The sequence below is a fragment of the Octopus sinensis genome, unplaced genomic scaffold (assembly GCF_006345805.1).
Source record: "Octopus sinensis unplaced genomic scaffold, ASM634580v1 Contig02703, whole genome shotgun sequence".
NCBI classification, from domain to species: Eukaryota; Metazoa; Mollusca; class Cephalopoda; order Octopoda; family Octopodidae; genus Octopus; species Octopus sinensis.
In genome coordinates, this window is record NW_021825929.1 from 1 (window position 1) to 13,892 (window position 13,892).

General features: G+C 35.1%; 1 protein-coding gene across 1 annotated transcript; it reads right to left on the reverse strand.

Annotated features, from left to right (window-relative positions):
* Positions 1-770: 770 nt before the first annotated feature.
* On the reverse strand, positions 771-11,905 carry LOC115227332 (mitogen-activated protein kinase kinase kinase 15). The gene is made up of 6 exons (XM_029798203.2): positions 11,802-11,905; positions 8,224-8,330; positions 7,279-7,327; positions 5,603-5,725; positions 5,029-5,041; positions 771-781 (listed from the first exon to the last, which is right to left on the reverse strand). Exons 1-6 carry the CDS (start codon positions 11,874-11,876, stop codon positions 777-779), a joined length of 372 nt encoding a protein of 123 aa, XP_029654063.2. The 5' UTR covers positions 11,877-11,905; the 3' UTR covers positions 771-776.
* Positions 11,906-13,892: the final 1,987 nt, after the last annotated feature.

Sequence of the window (13,892 nt, forward strand, 5' to 3'; positions counted from 1 at the left end):
TTACACTGCACACCGCAAAATGTGGGAGTGGTTAGGAATCTAAATCGAAGGGACAGACACTCACACAACTACAGTTTTATATATATAGATATATTTCTCTGTTATATTTTCTTTTTTAGTTTTGTTTTTGGCTTTTCACTGTTGATTTGCCTATTAGTGGTTTTTATCTCTAATTTAATTTATACAGATATATATCTCATTTGTATACATTTGTATATATAATGCGTGCACCACACCACACACATATATATATATACACTAATATATAATGTGTGCATTACGTAGTCGGTCGATTCAGCTGAAAATATGCACACTATGTTTAAGGTGCTGACAAGTTTGCATGTCAACTATTTTGTTCCTCAAATGAAAGGCGTCACCTCGAGTACAAAATTCCTCATCTTATAAAATGTGGCCCCAGTAGACCCGAATGAAATCGGGTTATATTAACCAAAATGTGAGAAGGGGTCTAAATGGGGCTGGAAGGGGATTAAAATTTCTAGGAGTGGGTGTTTAGGAATTCTCTGTTACATCAAGCTAAAAAATTTGCGCCAGCCTTTTAATCGTCAATGTGTTGCCGTCCATGATAAAGAAGTTTTGAATGCTTGCCATGGTGAGTCTACTGTCGTGAGAAAGAATCACTTCAAACTTGGTGTTTTACGAATTTTCTTTTACATCAAGTTCAAATTTTACGCCAGCCGTTAAACTGTCACTACGTTGCTGTCCATCGTTAACAAATGCCAGCCATGGTGACTCTACTATCCTCAGATTCTATCCCTTCAAACTTTGGTTTCCAATATTTTATTATTTTTATTCAGCTCGCAAGTTCGTCTGTCCCTTTAAATGTTAGCGTTTTGCTATCTGCCTTGAAGCAGACCTTTCCATTGCCACTGCCTCATATTTCTGATTGATCTTTCTAAATATTTTATTTCTCAACTTACTCAAGATCTTCTGTTGTTTATAAATGGGAGAGAGATAGATAAAGATAGAGAGTAAGAGAAAGCGAGGGAGAGTCCGAGAGAAAAGAAAAAGTAAGAGAGTGGGGAAAGTGAGAGAGAAAGGAGAGAGAAACAAATAGGAGAATCATCATCATCATCATCATTTAACGTCCGTTTTCCGTGCTAGCACGGGTTGGGCAGTGTGACCGGGGTCTCGGAAGCCAGGAGGCTGCACCAGGCTCCAGTCTGATCTGGCATGTTTCTACAGGTGGATGATCTTCCTAACGCCAACCACTCTGTGAGTGTAGTGAGTGCTTTTTTCGTGCCGCCGGCACTGGTGCCAGGGGGCTCGCAGTGGAAACAATCGGTGGTGCTTTTTACGTGCCACCGGCACAGAACAAGTCAAGGCGGTGCTGCAATCGGCCACGTTCGGATGGTGCTTTACGTGCTGAAAGGAAGGAAGGAACAGAAAGTAACACCCACACTCTTACCCGCGGTAGAGCGGGTCACTTCAGCTAGTCTCTATAATAAAAATGAATGCGTTTTTACCGCTTGGTCGCTTTCAATGCCACTACATCCCGTCCGATTCGCTCCAAAATTTACAGGGACATGTAGAATGAGGTGACGATGCGCGTGGGCTACCTTAGAAATCCCTATCTAAAAGCTGTGGTTGCTAGGGGCCATCTTCCTACCCTCACCCTATTCCTCCTTTCCCTCTCTTACTCCTCTTCATAACTTTCAGAATGCCACTACGGTTATTTAAATATCTGTCACTATCGCTATTTCCTTTCTTTTTCACTGACTCTGTTTCCTACCTTCCTATCACTTCGCGGCGTTCTTTTAAGTATCTGTCTGTCACCAACAACAAACACGAGATGATGAGAACAAATATTATGAATCAGATATTCTTGCGTTCATTTATATGTGTGTGTGTGGTGTGTGGTGTGTTCTATATAAATATGTATATATAATGTATGTGTGTGTGTGGGTGTGTGTTCTATATATAAATAGTATATATATAATGTATGTGTGTGTGTGTATGTGTGTCTATATATAAATATGTATATATAATGTATGTGTGTGTGTGTGTTCTATATATAAATATGTATATATAATGTATGTGTGTGTGTGTGTGTGTTCTGTATATAAATATGTATATATAATGTATATATACAAAGTGCATATATCTGTATTTATGTATATTAAACTTTTTCATACTTTTTCATAGTTATATATATTTTTAAACAAATTATAAATATAATTTAATATTTTTATTTTCAATTTAAATAATTTAAATTTTCATTTTATATTTTACTAGCAGTATCGCCCGGCGTTGCCCGGGTTTGTAAGGGAAATAACTATATAAGCATTTTTAGTGAGTTATAGCAAAAAAATAGCAAAAAATGCATTAAAAATGGAATAAAAAATGATGGTAATTTTTTTTTTAATCGTTGACTCATCGTAGACATTTTTAGAGAGTTACTTCCCTTATATAATAACGAAAAATGCATTAAAATGGAATAAAAATGATGGTAATTTTTTTTTTAAATGGTAGACTCATCGTAGACGCGCGCTAATACCCAGAAGGGCTCGATATGAATCACGACTATAAGATACCCGGTTTTGGTTACACTGCAACGCAAAATGTGGGAGTAGTTAGGAATCTAAATCGTAGGAGACAGACACACAACCTTACTTTTATATATAAAGATTTGTACAACTAAAACATTCGGTTGTGCAAATTGTTTGCACAGGAAACCTGCCCTGTGTGGCGGTTTTTGCCGTTTTTGTGGATCTGTTTCAGCTTTTTTAGCGATTTCTGTTTTGGCGACTTCAAGCCATGAAGTCGTTGTTCTAAAAGAACGCTGGTCTCCTTGACAACGCATTACGACGTTGATTTCCTTACACTCCCTTCACACACAGCTTCACGAGGGAGGGAAGAAGGGGGAGAAGCAACACAGGTGCAGGCGTGAGCGTGGACGCCAACTCCGCCGCCATCGACACACGAAAAAATATGCATTAAAATGGAATAAAAAATGATGTTAAATTATTTTAAATCGTAGACTCATCGTAGACGCGCGCTAATACCCAGACGGGCTCGATATGAATCACGACTATAAGATACCCGAATTTGTTTAAACTGCACCGCAAAATTTGGGAGTAGTAGTTAGGAATCTAAATCGAAGGGGACAGACACTCACACCAACTACAGTTTTATATATATAGATATATTTTCTATGTTATATTTTGTTTTTTTATGTTTTTGTTTTTGTTTTTCAATGTTTGATTTGCCTATAGTGGTTTTTATCTCTAATTTAATTTATACAGATATATATCTCATTTGTATACATTTGTATATATAATGCGTGCACACACACACACCACACACACACAATATATATATACACATATATATATATAATGTGTGCATTACGTAGTCGGTCGATTCACCTGAAAATATGCACACCTATGTTAAAGGTGCTGACAAGTTTGCATGACAACTATTTTTTCCTCAAATGAAAGGCGTCACCTCTAGGGCAAAATTCCTCATCTTATAAAATGTGGCCCCAGTAGACCCGAATGAAATCGGGTTATATTAACCAAAATGTGAAAAGGGGTCTAAATGGGGCTGGAAGGGGATTAAAATTTCAAGGAGCAGGTGTTTAGGAATTCTCTGTTACATCAAGCTAAAAAATTTGCGCCAGCCTTTTAATATTCAATGTGTTGCCGTCCATGATAAAGAAGTTTTGAATGCTTGCCATGGTGAGTCTACTGTCGTGAGAAAGAATCACTTCAAAAATTGGTGTTTACGAATTTTCTTTTACATCAAGTTCAAAATTTTACGCCAGCCGTTAAACTGTCACTACGTTGCTGTCCGTCCGTTAACAAATGCCAGCCATGGTGACTCTACTATCCTCAGATTCTATCCCTTCAACTTTGGTTTCCAATATTTTATTATTTTTATTCAGCTCGCAAGTTCGTCTGTCCCTTTTAAATGTTAGCGTTTTGCTGTCTGCCTTGAAGCAGACCTTTCCATTGCCACTGCCTCATATTTCTGATTGATCTTTCTAAATATTTTATTTCTCAACTTACTCAAGATCTTCTGTTGTTTATAAATGGGAGAGAGATAGATAAAGATAGAGAGTAAGAGAAAGCGAGGGAGAGTCCGAGAGAAAAGAAAAGTAAGAGAGCAACAAAGAGGGAGAATCATCATCATCATCATCATCATCGTTTAACGTCCGTTTTCCGTGCTAGCACGGGTTGGGCAGTGTGACCGGGGTCTCGGAAGCCAGGAGACTGCACCAGGCTCCAGTCTGATCTGGCAGTGTTTCTACAGGTGGATGACCTTCCTAACGCCAACCACTCTGTGAGTGTAGTGGGTGCTTTTTTCGTGCCAGGGGGGCTCGCAGTGGAAACAATCGGTTGATGCTTTTTACGTGCCACCGGCACAGAACCAAGTCAAGGCGGTGCTGCAATCGGCCACGTTCGGATGGTGCTTTTTACGTGCTGAAAGGAAGCAACAGAAAGTAACAACCACACTCTTACCCACACGTAGAGCGGGTCACCTTCAGCTAGTATATATATATATATATTGTATATATATATTATATATATATATATATATTATATATATATATATATATGTATGTATATATAGATATTATATATATATATATATATATATAATGTATGTATATATATATATATATATATATTATATATATATGTATATAAATATGTATGTATATAATATATTTATATATTAATATATATATATGTATATATATATATATGTAAATATATATATGTATATATATGTATATATATATATATGTAAATATATATGTATATATATGTATATGTATATATAATATATATATATATATATATATATATATATATATATATATATATATTATATACAAACTAGCTATATGTTCTTTTGTGTGTGTGTGTGTGGACTGTGTGCATGTCTGTGTATCTCTATGTTGTGTGCCTGCATGCATTCTTTTGAGTTTGTGTGCATGCATATTATATACATATTTTTGGGCCGTTTTTTTTTTCTACTAGAAAATCTAACTGCCTTTTGGACACACTTTCCTATATACATCAGCAACGACTTTCTTACTGATAACACTTTCCCTGTATATTCCAAGTATGTAATTATTTTTTCCCAAATAAATTGCACTTCATATTGGAAGCTCCAATGAAGCTTTTGGATGTTATCCAGGCACTCAATTAAGAGTCCACCGCATCTTATGGCAGAAACAGCTGTAAGCTAATGAAGTTCATAATGTAACCTTTATTTTCTTGTCTCATCTCTTTTTCTCATTACTGCTGTATACTCATTGGACACTTTGTTCTGAAACATACATATATTGAGTTCTACAACAAGTTATAAGTATCAAAATGCCTAAGCGAAATATTAAAAATATATATATATCATGTACTTATGTAGCTTTCTGCTTAAGGAATTGATGTTCATAATTTATTTTGACATATATGTTCTGATGTGTTTTTACTAAGTGACATCATCATCCAATTATTATTCAAATGTTAATTTCATGGAGTAGGGTACACACTTTATAGGTTCCAGATAACACCATTCTTTCTCTTCTAATTCAAAACTTAAATCAGAAAAACTTGATAAAAATATGAGAAACTCACCAATGAATAGCTTGTTCTAGTGACTTCTGATCTGTGTACTCTGACTGAACAAATTTATCCTTGTATATGCGGCCACATAAACATAACATATCAGATACAGGTGGATTGCTTTGTTCAATTGCCTAAAAAATTATCAAGAAATGAATGTAACCTAGATTTAACAACAGTATATTTCAAATATAGCTTTGAATATATGCAGCAATCATCAAAACATTTGTTTGTGAGTGTGCACATGCATTTCTATATATGACACTTGCAATTATGGTCAAGAAGCAGACTAATGATCATGAACAGGTTCTCATACCTTGACCATACTCCTTCATAAATCATGTACCTCACCAATGAAGTCAACAGTAGAACTGCCAAAGTCAGCATTTCCTTCAACAGACATTGCAAGACATTTGGACACAAAAAGGCTTACAAACCAGACTGTAGGTCTACAGAGTTGGTGTGCCACTTTCTGTGTATGTCAGTGAAAATTGGCCTGTTTGCAGTAGACACACCATAAATGGAATTCAATGGAACTCACCTAAACTATCTGCACAAAGTGCCGTACATTCATTGACAGTTTAAAGTTTTAAACACTGATATCCTCAAATGTTCAGAGCTACTCAGGGCCCACATTCTCCTATAGAGATCCCAGCTCTTCCAGTTTTATTACATGACTATAAAGGACAATGAAAGCTTTCCAAAACATCTTTTCTACAGTGAATTTTTAAGGGAGAAACCTTTATACAAAGGGCTGCACATATGCTAAAAGGACACTCTCGTGATCTCTCTAAAGTATTTCAACATCAATCAAGAGTAACAGGAGGGCATTGCTTCTTAAGAGATCTTCTTGGCAGAAACTTAGAAAAACTGCCAAGGCATCTGAGCAAGCCAAAAGTAGATAAATCATGGGAAATGTAAATGGAGGATTTATTTCCTACTTATGATTCAATCAATTGCTATAATAATTAAAAACTACTTTACTTCTACTTTTCTAATAACTAAGTTGCTTCTACTGAAATTAAGATCATCATTATCTATCAACTACAGCTTGTATTTACATCATGTACAAAGAGAGATGCACCACATATCACATTCTATTATCAGTGTCCTGGCTTCAGATGTTGCAAAGCCAGCCATCGGGGTTTTGATTGTGATTTTCAAAGGATGTCTTTAGTTCATCTTCTCATGGAGTGATTTTCAAATGATGGTTTGGTTATTAGGTAACTCTCATATGAACTCTGGGTTTGCAGACAGTCTCTAACATGTTGCAGCCATCTTTAAGGTCTCTTAACTAGGAATGGTCATGTTATGCATCAAAAAAATATTGAAAGATATTCAGAGCATCCAGCAGGGCAAAAAGAAAGCAATATGGGACTGCTTATGGATCAAGTGAAAGTTTAACTCTCTAGTGAAGAATTGTTTCTATTGCTACAAAGATGCTTTACTTGACAGAACTTTGCAAGTAAGGCTATATAAGCATCCCAATATTTCTACCGTAGTCTGCCATGAATGAAATTAGAATACAGCTTTATATAAATTTAGGAATTATATTTGATGAATGAAATACATAAAGTGAACAGACTATCAAACAAACAAGATTTCTAATGGTAGTGAATACAGTTTAATATCATTAAAACCAAGTAAAAGAGTTGTAAGAAAAAAATAAACAGAAATATATACTAACCTGTTGAATAACCTTCAAAGCTTTATCACTGTCGCCTTTTTTGTCACGTCTATATAATTCAGAAGAAAAGAAACAGGTATGTTTAGAAACACATAGACACCTAAGGAATTCTTTCAATTATAACCTGATTGCATGAAAATTTTGCAGTGAAAATATTTAAATCATATATAAGTGTACAGGAAGCTATATGATTACGAAGTTTACTTCCCAACTACAGAGTTTCAGATTAGCTCCAATGGAGAGGGATCTTGAGTGATTTCTAGGATGGTTTTGACTGTGAGAGGAACTACTGGGTTCCACCAATTTTTTGGTGACCGACAAAAACAGCCTGACATTGCTAGTGCAAACCGAGCTAAACTGTGTGTCTTGACCCCTGCCAAACCACTGAGACTGACTCAATGAACTCCTGGGGTTCAATCAGACCCATGTTAAAAACCACTGCCCTAAAGCCTATAGATTTACAAAAGAATCTGCTTCAGTACAGTACAGGCTAGGGCCACTGTTTGAAGAAAATGGCTTGCTTACTGCAGACTTCCAAAGGATAAGTGAATGTGCAATATGTAAGTGTTTTAACAAATCTGTTGGAACATTTACAAATAGCTATGGCTGATGAGTTCTAGAAACTACAGCTCTATAGCTGGCAATTATTGATTGCATCAAAATAGAGGATCCTTAGCCTCACAGCCTTTGTGCATTTTTCCAGATAAAATTCCTAAAATCATATTTGTAAATGTATATATACACAAAGTACCTTTATTAACTGTTAGAATTTCTTCATATTAAGATTTATCTTCTATTTTCTATGTATATCATTTCTATGTATACCATTTTGGTTATTCTACTTCTAACAACCCTACATTTACAAAATCACAAAACCAACATTTCTTTCTTGTCAATAGCTCCACATTAAATTGAAAGAAAGTTTATTTGATTACTGAAATATACCTGTTTAATGCAAAAGCATAAAGATGTTGAATATTGGGCATATTTGTGATGCGATTCTTTGGGACATGTGCAAGATCTTCCACTAACTTCACCATTGCGTGGTAGTCCTAGCAAAGAGAATGAAATAAATACAATTTTCTGATAAAATAAATAATATTTCATAAAAAAGGGGCCTTGTCATACTAACTTTATCTCAGTAAAGTCATAGTTGAACATGATCCTTAATAATCAGAAATTTTATTTACCTAAATAATAACAAAACTGTAACATTGAGCTGGTCATACTATGTAAGTATTAATACTATGATAACATCAAGAGAACAATTGATACCACATCTGGAAATAAATTCATTTCCCTCCTTTTATTATTTGAGGACCAGAAACACTGTCACAGCATCAGAAAAAATACTTTGTGCTATTTGTTCAAGTTCTGAGTTCAAATTCTGCCATGGTTGACTTCGCCTTTTATCCAATTGGAACTAACTCCTTCCCATTAAATTTCTGACTTTGTTCCTATGTTAGAAACACTTCTTTAATCAGTATGTCTAACACCATCTATATTTATTCCTGATTCAGTAGTCAAATCACTATCATTCAATGCCCAAAGGTGTGATTCTGCATTTTGTTTAATATCAATTTCTACAACTTCACCAGCCCCAATTTCTGGTCTCCTAATTCCTCTGATTGAAATCCCATGGATAACTATGCATAGGGTGCAGTTGAGAAAGACACCAACCGCTCTACAACACCAAGGATGAGCTAGTAACCAAGATCAAGTAGATGTTTGAAGATCTTCCCTGGAACACAATGGGGAATGCATGCACCAGGTTTTGGAGCCATGGTGGAAGATGAGGGCCACTACTTTGAATAAATTGTATATCTCAGCCTTAATCTAGTTGAAAATTTTTGATTTTTTTATAAATACTTTTATTTTTGGTAAGGATATTGTTTCTTTTCCTTTAATGCAAACTTCAACCAACTCCTAAACCAGCCATCTACTGTTGACCAGGAAGCATTGCAGCAAATACCTCAGAAGCTTCTACTCAAAGACCTTGACCTGCTGCCTAATGTAAAAGAAATCAAGACTGCCATAAAAGAAATGAACTGTGACAAAGCTCCAAGAGCAGATGGAATTTTTGCAGAGCTGTACAAGGCACTTGGTACCACGGCTTTCAGTGCATTCCATGACATCCTTGTATCCATTTGAAAGGAAGAGAGTATACCTGCAGACTTCCAAGACACTATCATAATTACACTCTACAAGAACATAGGGGCCAAGTCAAACTGCGGAAATTACATGGGCATTTCCCTGCTTTTTATTGCTGGGAAAATCCTGGTTTGCATCCTCTTTAACAGGCTCATCACCAGCATCTCTGACAACAATTTGCCTGAAGCCCAGTGTAGCTTCCGCTCTGGTCGCAGCACCATAGACATGTTGTTTGCTGTGTGTCAAGTCATGGATTTGTACACTGTATTCATAGACATGACCAAAGCTTTTGACACAGTCAACAGAGAAGCTTTGTGGAACATCCAAACTAAGCTGGGCTGTCCACACAAGTTCACCACATTAGTAAGACTTTTTCATGACAATATGACCAGTCAAGTTCTTTGCAATGGCGACTGCACCAACTCTTTCAACATTTCCAATGCAAACTTTAAATTTATCCCAAACACCCTGCATTAATAAATTCCAACTCTGATAATGCATCAACATTTCAAATAACATATTCATAATCAATTGCTGACATTAATAAGACCGAGCTTAAAATGAGTGCAAATTTCAACTTTTAACAAACCATAAATTTTGATAAAAGTAAATTCTAGAAGGATTGGCACAGGAGTGGCTGTGTGGTAAGTAGCTTGCTAACCAACCACATGGTTCCGGGTTCAGTCCCACAGTGTGGCATCTTGGGCAAGTGTCTTCTGCTATAGCCCCGGGCCGACCAATGCCTTGTGGGTGGATTTGGTAGACGGAAACTGAAAGAAGCCTGTCATATATATGTATATATATATGTGTATGTATGTATGTGTTTGTGTGTCTGTGTTTGTGTGTCTGTGTTTGTCCCCCTAGCATTGCTTGATAACCGATGCTGATGTGTTTACGTCCCCGTCACTTAAAGTTCGGCAAAAGAGACCAATAAAATAAGTACTGGGCTTACAAAGAATAAGTCCTGGGGTCGATTTGCTCGACTAAAAGGCGGTGCTCCAGCATGGCCGCAGTCAAATGACTGAAACAAGTAAAAGAGAGAGTAAAGAGTAAGCTAAACAGAAAATATTGTGCTTTTCAATCACAATATACAATTGTCAAGACTTCATTTTCAATATTTGAATATATTGTTTCAACTGTAGTTATATATAGTAGTTATATAGGAAATTAAGGTGCTTGCTTAAATCTTTGCAAACGAAATTTGGAATCAGGTTTCTATTAACATATGACACAATGACATCAAGATTACCCTTGCTTTCACTATTTTCATGTGTTTATTTTTTGCTTACAGCATTCAAAATTTAGAAATCATCTCAAGTAGAATGCATTTAGTGCTTTGCATCAAGCATCTCATTACCTGATTGAAGATATTGTAATGCTTTTACACAATGTTGAGACGACTGTGTGCCTATACCATCTTCTACACTCAGTTCTTCAGTTCCAATTTTTACCAAATTCACACAAATGATCTGACTCATAACTTTTGATAATTGGCTATATCAGAACGTAATGATATAAGAAACTGACCCTTTTAGTAATTATCAATTTCTCTTGGGAACAACTGATTACAGTATCACAGATGCTATACAGAAACTTTTCATATGACTGTAATATTCGTTTTCTTTTATTCTTTTCCTTGTTTCAGTCATTTCACTGTGGCCATGCTGGAGCACCACCTTGAAAAATATCAGTGCTGATTAAAAGAAAAAAAATTATTCTTTTCTTCTTTTTTAAATCATGAGTGTTCATAAGTTTTCCCACTCTTGCTGCTGCAGCAAAGCCTTGGTGGAAGTTCATTTCTATTGGTAATTGGTGATGCCATTGTTTTGTATTAAGTTTATCCTTGCAAAACTGAAGTCCTTCATTGCTTTTTTTTTTCATCTCTTTTCGATAGGAAAGAAAGTAGTGACCATGACCATTTGCAGGGACTCCAAGATTGGTGGAAAAGGAGGATGGTCTGAATGTTTGCAATGGAAAATGCAAACAACTCCACTAAAAGCATCTGAGGACTAGAATATGATATCAAACTGAGCAGCAGATTAATGATTAATGGACTAAATAACCAACCTCCAATATTAAACTAGTAGCCTCCTTACATAATTTTGTTGAGCATGTAAAATGCATGCAATGGCTCAACAATATTACCATAACAACGATAATATAAAACTTGTAAAAATTGCAAGACAATAGTAAATCTAAACTTCACTATTTAATCATTTGTACTCCAGACACTACATTCACTGTTTTGATTAGCAAGGCCTCCCTTTATATCAAATTTTAAAATTTACACAAAAAAGTATTTCGAATTCTGAAGTGATTTCAAAGCAATTTTAAATGATAATATAAAAAAAAAAACATAAAATCTCTCAAACCTGGATATCTCGATAAGATATCAACATATTCCAAATAATTTCTGGTGATAAAAGCTGGGGATCATCTAGGCGCATCTGAAAACTATGCAATGCCTAGACGAATAAAAAATAGTTATATGGCAAAAAGTTATTAAGAAAATTTAAGGCCCAAGAAAGTACCCCAAATAACAGAGTCCCAAAAATAAAGAAAATTTTAATTCTTGCATTTTTGATTAGTATCGTTAAATTCATTGGGAATTTGTTTTAGAATGAGGAAGTAGAGCAAGAAGTGAAGGAATACACATTGTATATTCATCTTTTGAATTTAACAATTGGTAGAATTGGATTAGTGTAGCTAAAGGCAGAAAGGGTACAGGATTAAACTTTTAGGATAGTATCTAAAGCATGTCACAGTAAGAGTGAAATGAAAAGTGCAAAGATGTTATAGCTATTTAGCCTTCAGTCAGTGCTGATCAAGCAGACATACGATCAAAAGTATTCTAGCCATGACCATCTTCTTCACATCCTTTTTATGTTCATTATTCTAAACTGACATGGACTGGACAAGCCTGTTCTGGTGCAAAATCTCACAACATATGACCCTCCATCATTTGAAACATATTACAACAGAGAAAACTGCCATAATTGGTTGTAGTCTGCCATGTCTTTCTTTTTTCTTTTTTTTTACCTTTCCTATCACCATTTTAGAGCATGAACTGGATGCACTTTATTCTTCTGCACACTAGTGCAGTTGTCTGCCAGGACTAATATGTTTCCTTTACCTTGTATTAGATTTTATTTATTATTCAGATTATGCTCTCAGCATTCAGATTATGCTCTCAATTGTAATGCTTTTTCATTCACATTGTTTTTAATTAATCATGCATTATTTCGTGACTTCGAAATTTGGATGGTGTGATTGTATATTTTAGAATGGTATTGAAGAGTAGGTGTGATAGGCTGGATCTGGCTGGTTAAAATATAAAACAGGTAGCATTTTGGGGCTGGATATGGCCAGTTTAAATGCTAAAGTGATTTCAAACCAATTTTAAAAGATAATATAATACTTATGCTCCCCTACTTGCCTTTATAGATTATATTTACTGTGGCTTGCACAGTTCATGCCTTGTGCAATTTAATTAGGGTAGGATGCTTTTAAAATACAATTGAGTTTCTTCAGAGTATCCAAATTTTTAGATACACCACTTTCACTAAGGGTGAGAAGCTTCATGATGTTGGGAGGTAGTTAAGTAACTACAGCATGTACTTTCAGAGAATAAAGGTTATTTCTGTTATGTCAGTGGAGAGGAAGCTTATAGTGGTGGTGGTCTGAGGCGATTAGAAATAATACTGTTGTCTTGGTACAGGTAGAAGCTGAACGTTTAGCTACCAAGAGAACTTATCCTAATAAACTAATGGTGGTGGAGCCAAGATTGTCAAGTTCTGTGGAAAATGTATTTGTTGCCTCCAAGTTCAAACATTCAGATAACGATAATCAAAATCTACTCCAAAGTTTCACCAACAGTGGCTTAGACTGTTTGGTTAAGTTTCAAGTTTGTACATATGTACTCACACAAATATCAGATTCAATAATATGCATTTATCCCATCATTTTTTCAAATATGGTGTATATCAATCTATTGTCAATTAAGCAGATGTATATTACTTGTACTATATACAGAAAATCTATATATGGTACAACACTACCCAGTGAAAAGTATTACCTAAATATAAAGCATGCTGTGGTTTGGTATATCATTCTAATTTTAGAATATCTAGTTCCATTTAATATAGCTTAAGTTTACTTTCACAAACTATATACCTTGAAGAGATATGCATTAGTTCATCTCATCACTTCACTCTGTATAGTTAATTCATACATATGAACATTTCTGAACTGCACCTATCTACTTCTACACAAATTTTCTTTGCATTTTCTGTTCCTGCATACGACTAATTGTTAGCTGATGACCTCATAGGTCAAATACATTAATTCCTTTATGCAGAATTAATTTCTATTATAACAAGACATTTACACATGTATTGTACAAATTTTAATTGTATTCTTTGAGTACATTGAAGAACATTAATTATATCAAAAGGATTTATACA